This window comes from Charadrius vociferus, unplaced genomic scaffold (genome assembly GCF_000708025.1).
Source record: "Charadrius vociferus isolate BGI_N301 unplaced genomic scaffold, ASM70802v2 scaffold324, whole genome shotgun sequence".
In the NCBI taxonomy this organism is placed as follows: Eukaryota; Metazoa; Chordata; class Aves; order Charadriiformes; family Charadriidae; genus Charadrius; species Charadrius vociferus.
In genome coordinates, this window is record NW_009648041.1 from 2,402,757 (window position 1) to 2,409,945 (window position 7,189).

A 7,189-nucleotide genomic window follows, 5' to 3' on the forward strand; every position below is an offset into this window, starting at 1 on the left:
CATGGCAGCATCGCCATAAATTCTCTTTACCCAGCCAAGTGCAGCTTAATATAGACTTAGCCCCACCGTCTGTCTCCCGCACTGAGATCGAGAGCTGCCACAGCTCATGACCAAAACATGAAGTTGTCGATTTAACCGAATGAACTACTGCTAGTGAGGAGGGGGGAAAAAAAAAAAATCCTTTGAAAATTATCTTTCTCTTTAGGTCTTAAGAAAGTATAGAGGAAGGAGAGAAAAAAGAACATGTCTGAACTCAGCCAAAACTCTGACGAAGAAGTGTGTCCCGAGGACATAGATGAAGATGAAATCCTGGCAAACCTGTCCCCCGAGGAGCTGAAGGAGCTGCAGTGTGAGATGGAAGTCATGGCCCCGGACCCCCAAGTCCCAACTGGGATGATACAGAGGGATCAGACGGAGAAACCCCCCACAGGGAGCTTCGACCACAGGTCCCTGGTTGACTACCTGTACTGGCAGAAGGCATCCAGACGCATGCTCGAGGACGAGAGAGTTCCCGTCACCCTCTTGCCCTCTGAGGTAACAAGCAAAAAATCACAAATATTTATTATACATCTGCTGTGGGATCTGTTTTATAGCTTTAATACCTTAACCTGCCTCCGCTTCCATCCCTTATGTAAGGTACGGTGCAAACAAATTTTAATTCATCCTAAAAGCCGCAGCAATGTCAGGATCCAGCTTGGACTGACATCAGGGTCAGTAATTTTTTAATTGCTTTTCCTAAATATCTACTTAAGCTTTTTAATATAAGAAAAATCCTAATTCTGTTTCAGTAAAGCAAATCACTGAGAAATTGTCATAAAATCAATTTGAAGGATTTAACTCAAATTTGTTTGACTTTGCATCTGGAAGAACACCATATTGCTTTTCCATAGAAGACTCCACTAATCATATGTATTATACTAATTAATTGACAGAATTTAATGTCACATTGGACAAAACCCCAAACCACTGTATTTTAACAATGTGAAATGTTTACTAACGCCCAAGCATGTAAATCTCATGAACTAGTCCAACCCTTTTTAGTACAGCACTTAAATTTATTCTACTGTCCCTGTGACTTTCAAATAAAGTTAAGGTCATACTTAGATATTTTTCGAGATGAGGGCCACACTTAAAAATAGGTTAATAGAATGGAAACTCGGCCAGATGAAACACAACCGTACCTGAACCTAAGTGAATTTGAGGTAACTGATTTTTATTTTTTATTTTAAACACTAGTGGTTTTGCTAATACACTACAGCACAGTACATCATGGACTTCCCAGGGCAGGTTTCATGGGCTGCCTCTGGAGAGGGAAGAATTCTGTGGGGTTTTTTTCCCTCCTACAAAACTCTTACCCTCAAAGAAATATTATTTTTTTTTTAACACTTCCAAGGTTAAATCTGGAATTTGAGTGTAGAGATGCCTGCTGCGTTGACAACTGATCAAGCAATCCCCGTACTAAACCCATCCGCTAGCACAACAAATAGGAACCGCAGCCCCGAGGGCAGAAGTGACTTTGTGACCATTTTGTCTGACTTTCAGTGAAGCACAAGCCATGACACTGCCCTGCCTGAACCTGGTGCAAATCTTTTAGGAAAACATCGTGATCTTTATTAGCATTTCTCCGTGATGGAGGATCCACTTGCAAAAAGACGCTGGAAAAAGAAATCTCAGCTAGGAGGGGCTCTGGAGATGGTGGAAGTTTGCAACTAAATTTATTTTGATGCGAGAAGCCCCACTGCCTTGCAACAGCTGAGTGCAGAGTCCTCTTTCCTATCTCTGGACCAAAAATAAAACTGAACTAATACATTGCATCATCTTCAGTGATGTGCTTCCTTAGCTGGGATGCTCTGGCAGGTACCGGAGCAGGTGGCCTTGTCTCATGTGCTGGGTCACTCCACTGTTGTTGTGATGTTGCGTCTCCGCTCCTCCTGGGGCTGAGCAAACAGTCAGGGGTTAACGCAGATTTCCAATGGCTCGTGGCATATGAAATAAACTTTCTCTCTTGTCAAGGAAACGATAAAAATTACGCAAAATCCAGAAAGAGACTTTGGAGTGGGGACTTTTAACCCCCAGAAGGGTTCAAGGACCACCTTAACATAGCATTAAATATGTACAGGATTTAATTGTCAGGATTTAATTTAATAGGCAAAGATGAGAAACTGGTTTGCAGCCACTTTAAGAGCAATCATTCCCGTGTTCCCAGGCAAGCCCTGACTTACAGGCACTGGCACTTTTAAGGATTATTCTATAATGTGTGGGCACAGAGCTATCTAAATCCAGTGGCCACGTGTTTGTTTTACCAGAAAGTTAATGTAATGTAATGAATGTTCAATTATTTCAGCTGTGAGTTTCTGTCTTCCTCAGAGAAGCACTGCGGAGGAGGCGGAAGGAAAGGCCGGCAGTGGCGAGGTGGCCGGCGGGAGGGTGCCAGGAGCAAAGGAGAAAGAGAGACATTACAAAAATGAGCACTTGTCCAATGCAGGAACTGAATTTGGGGAGACAAACAAAGATGGAAGCGATGAAGAGAGAGAGGAGGAGGAGGAGGAAGAAGCAGCAGAGGAGGAGGAGGAAGATGACGAAGAAGAGGAGGAAGAGGAAGATGAGACTAAATCGGAAACAAAGGAGACCTACACCAATGAAAACTCTCACAGCAACCAGATAAGTAAGAAACCCAGTGCAGAATCAGGAGAAATCACAGAAAAGCCAACTGAAAATGAAAAGAAAGTATCAAAATTAAACATCCCCAAAAAGTTAGCTCTGGATACCAGCTTCATGAAGCTAAGTGCCAGGCCTTCGGGAAACCAAACCAATTTAGACGAGAGTTTGGAGAAAGTCCGAAAAAACAACCCGGATGTGAAAGAGCTCAACTTGAACAACATAGAAAACATCCCCAAAGAAATGCTGATAGACTTTGTCAATGCCATGAAAAAGAATAAGAACATAAAAACGTTCAGCTTGGCCAACGTTGGGGCCGACGACAACGTGGCATTCGCGCTGGCCAACATGCTGCGGGAGAACAGGAGCATCACCACGTTGAACATTGATTCCAATTTCATCTCTGGCAAAGGGATCGTCGCTATCATGAGATGCCTGCAGTACAACGAGACGCTGACGGAGCTCCGCTTTCACAACCAGCGGAGCATGCTGGGCCACCAGGCTGAAATGGAGATCGCCAGGCTGCTGAAAGCCAACGCTACCCTCCTTAAAATGGGGTACCACTTCGAACTGCCAGGGCCCAGGATGGTGGTGACCAACCTGCTCAGCAGAAACCTGGACAAGCAGAGGCAAAAGAGGCAAGAGGAGCAGAGGCAGCAGCAAATGAAAGAGCAGAGGGAGTTGATAGCGATGCTGGAAAATGGACTTGGGTTGCCTCCCGGGATGTGGGAAATGCTGGGGGGACCTCTGCCCCAGCTGAGTATGCATGAACCCCCCCAAGCCCCGAAACCACCTGTCCCCATGGCTGTGTCTCTGAGCAAAAGGCAGGAGAGCGCGAGGCAGCCGGCCCCCGAGCAGCCGCGCAGAGAGGAGCCCGTCAACTTCAGAGTGGTCAAGCTGAAGAAGACCCAGCGCAAACCCGCCGTGCCGGAGTACGTGGAACCCACTGAGAAAACCAACCTCAAAGACGTCATCAAAACACTTAAACCAGTTCCCAGGAGAAGGCCACCTCCCCTTGTCGAAATAACCCCGAGAGATCAGCTACTAAATGACATTCGTCAGAGTAACGTCGCTTATCTTAAACCGGTAAGTGCTCAGCGATGGCCGCGAGGGGAGGTTGCAGTCTAATGCATCCCTGTCTGCCTCCGGAAAGGTAAAAGAAAGGAAATTCACTCAGGAGGTAAACAAAAAACCCACAGAAACTCAATGTTAGCATACTAGTAATAAAGTATTAGAATCACAGAATTGTCTAGGTTGGAAGGGACCTTTCAGATCACTGAGTCCAACCATTATTAGTTATGACAGCCAAATGCTATTATAAGATGTTTGCTTCAGGAGAGCAACAGGTAATTATTTTTCGCATTAATCTGTCCTCAGTCCCCCATAAAACCCGTGTTTCTTTTTCCAGTACCCCTGTTTTTCTTTAGCTCTGACTGTACACAAGAAAGCACCATCACTTGGCTCATTTGATGAAAGGTAAAATGAAAGACAGGCAACAAAACAACTTACCCAAGGTAACTTAAGAAACTGCACAGGGGCAGGAACTGGATTTCCAGTACTGTGCTGGCCATAGTCCCCTGCCTCCGCTGGCCCCCGGGGCAAGTAACAGCCCGCCATGCCAAGCCAGAAGGGTCTGCGGCACAGTCATGCTCCGGCACTGCCTTTGGTTGGTCTGGTTTAAATGAAATTAAAAGCTTTATTGGGAAGGGGAGGTCCCAAACTGTGTCAACTGCCTCTTGGTGATGCTCGTACTTGGGTACCAAACTCATGGGCCACTTCTCAAAACGCTGGCCATCAGATTTAACCTTTTGCTTCCCTGAAATGTTTTATTTCTTTGCATTGTGCCGTTATTCAAGAAATACTAAAAGCTGACTGATCTATTTGGAGCTAGTGATGTTGATGCGTCTGTGTTGCTAAGGCTAGAGGAAGAGGACGGAAAATCCTTTGCAATGAAAAATGGTCAAGTAGTATTTTGTCATTCATATTTTATTTAATACTGACATTTTTATACAGTGGGCCACATTTTTGCTTTCTTTTATACCTACACAGAAATAATTATTCCCTCAGTAACTCCAGAGAGAGTAGTTAGTCCTGAAATTTTGGCAGCAGCAGGTCCTACAGTGACCCTGGTCCAGGTTTAATGTGACCATTCTGCCCCCAAACCAAGTCTTGGGGATGTGGTTTCTGCTGACCAGTCTGACCTGGCTGCAGCCAGGGCCTCTCCTCAGGGCATTTCTGGCTTTTCTAGATCTCAGTCTATGTTTTGCATTTCGGTGCCACGTCTAAGACAACAAGACCTCCTCTTGTAAAGGTGGCGGTTTATCTGTAACCACCCAGACGGTGCTTGTGATGGCAGGTGGCTCCGTCATCGCGGTGGGATCTGCTGCCTCCTCCCCACCTCTCAGGAAGATGGAGGATGGTGGTGCTGGTGCTCTGCCGGGCACAGCCCTCACTTTGCACAGCGGTGATTAAGAAACCCGGGTGCCAGGGAGCGATAGCAAACCCCAGCCATTCCCCCCAAAATCCTCAGAAGGTTTTTATAAATGAGGGCTGTGGGGTTTGGGGCGGAGGGATGAATTCATGGTCCATCCTAAACGGGCCAGATACTGATTGCTGTCGCAGCCCATGGAGAGGTGAAGCAATGGCTACATGTTTTGGGGTTGATTTTTAGGTTTTGGGGGTTTTGTTTTATTGGGTTTTTTTGATCCTCTGTCATTGGGCCAAAGGGCTTGGATTTGGGGCATTAGGGTTTTATTCTCACCTGCCTGTGTGATCCTAAGGTAACTCCTTATTTGCCTCAATATCCTCAGCTTCATCTTTAAAATCAGGTTTTACTGCTTGAGCCAAGCTGCGTGTTTGTTTGCCCTGCGGTGGGACTCATTGCTATAAATTGATTTCCTGGGCACTAAGAATCACAAACAGCAAGTGAGGAATTACAAACAAAAGAAACTCCCAACCCGAGCTCCTTGGAGATCCCAGCTGGTATAGTTTTGATCTTTTTACAGTTTCTGAAGGTTTGCATTAAACTAAATGGGTTTGGGAAAGAAGACTGAGAAATTTCCTCCTCCTAATACTTAGTGTCCTTGTCCAGGTGCCATTGCCGAAGCAGCTGGAGTGAGACCAGACTGACCCGAAGGAAACAACTCGGAATAAAGACTATTCAAGTTTTGCCTACAACTGTTTCAGCAGATGTTTTCTGCAGAACCCAGGTGGTATAGACGACTCTTTGGGAACAAAGCTTGCGATACACACTTTTGTGAGCGTGGTGAAAACGGCTGGCATGGGAAAAGTCAGTGCTAAGCGTTTCCATCAGGTATCACACACTCCTGGTGCCATCTGTCTGCCAAGTGGATTTGAGGCTCCAGTTTGTTGTGGGAGTATTTTCTCAGAGGCATCAATAACCTTGTCTTTCTAGTTTGTCAGCAAACTATTTTGCTTCCACGTGGTCCTTCTGCTGCCAGATTCTGCAGGAACATGCTGTGCTTTATCTTATCTCTCTTTTCACACACATGCTCCTTTATTATTCTCTTGTCCACGAGAAATGTATTTGGTTTCCATGTATACAGCTTCATTTTTTAGGTTAAGGAAACAGAAACGAAATAAAGCTCTCTCCATAAGATGTGTGCAGCATTTCCATGGCTAATGAGATGCTCAAAGAACAGCACGACTGCTCTGGTACATCAAACACCTCGGCTTGATGTTCAAGCTACCTCTATGGCAGAACACAGTTTAGCTGGTACCATACCTGATCAGCATATAGAAGATGATGCCACGCTCTGTTTGGAGGGCTTGTAATCTTCATTCCCCACAATTCACCTCTGCCCATGATGTAATCCTTAATTACAGCCACCTTGGAGAGTACTGAAATGCCATTTCACATCTCTCTCCACCCTACTCTGAAGTGGCAGGAGGATGAGCCTTACCCCTCCCTTTGCCAGGGGTTTAAGAAACTCCTCATTCCTCCCAGTATGGGGTGTGAATAGCACGTCTCACCCCTAGCAGAGCTGGGTATGGTGGGGTTAACCCTGCTTATACACAACTTATTTTTTCTTTAATATTTTTGTGACATTTTTTCTCCTCACCTTTGTTAATCACATTAGATTTTTTTTGCTGCAAGCCTCTTTTGTAAAGCAGCTACAGGTAAGTCACGCTCTTGTGGGAGACATCCGCAAGAGACCAGCTGGTTTTGGTGGGTTTTGGGGTTTTTTGTTCAGTTGGTGGTGTTGGTTGTTGTTTTTGGTTGTGTTGTGTCTTTTTTAAAGAAAGCCATTTAAAGCTATAAGGCTTAAAGCTATAAGGCATAGGGAAAGAAAAGCCCACAGCCTTTCCCCTTGCTAACATGCAGCTCCCCTCCCTTCTTGTGGCTGATACTCTTGCTCAAAAGGCACAGCTTTACAGCTCCTGCCAGGATTTCCTTCAGGTGAGTCTCTCCTTGCTCCTGCCTATAACTCTTGGCAACCTTCCCCTGGCAGCTAAATCCCAGTCCCACTCTGCTCCCCCTCCCCACATTTGTTATAATAGTCCTGTAGTT

At 45.5% G+C, this 7,189-nt stretch overlaps 1 protein-coding gene across 1 annotated transcript; it reads left to right on the plus strand.

Annotated features, from left to right (window-relative positions):
* Positions 1–243: 243 nt before the first annotated feature.
* Positions 244–5,776, plus strand: LMOD3 (leiomodin 3 (fetal)). The gene is made up of 3 exons (XM_009883588.1): positions 244–534; positions 2,368–3,744; positions 5,750–5,776. Exons 1-3 carry the CDS (start codon positions 244–246, stop codon positions 5,774–5,776), a joined length of 1,695 nt encoding a protein of 564 aa, XP_009881890.1.
* Positions 5,777–7,189: the final 1,413 nt, after the last annotated feature.

What these genes read in the sequence shown, in the direction of transcription:
- LMOD3 (XM_009883588.1), top strand. Translation starts at nt 244, where the DNA reads ATGTCTGAACTCAGCCAAAACTCTGACGAAGAAGTGTGTCCCGAGGAC. An exon ending in TCACCCTCTTGCCCTCTGAG is followed by an intron (nt 535 to 2,367) that starts GTAACAAGCAAA and finishes TGTCTTCCTCAG; the next exon opens with AGAAGCACTGCGGAGGAGGC. An exon ending in ACGTCGCTTATCTTAAACCG is followed by an intron (nt 3,745 to 5,749) that starts GTAAGTGCTCAG and finishes GTCCTTGTCCAG; the next exon opens with GTGCCATTGCCGAAGCAGCT.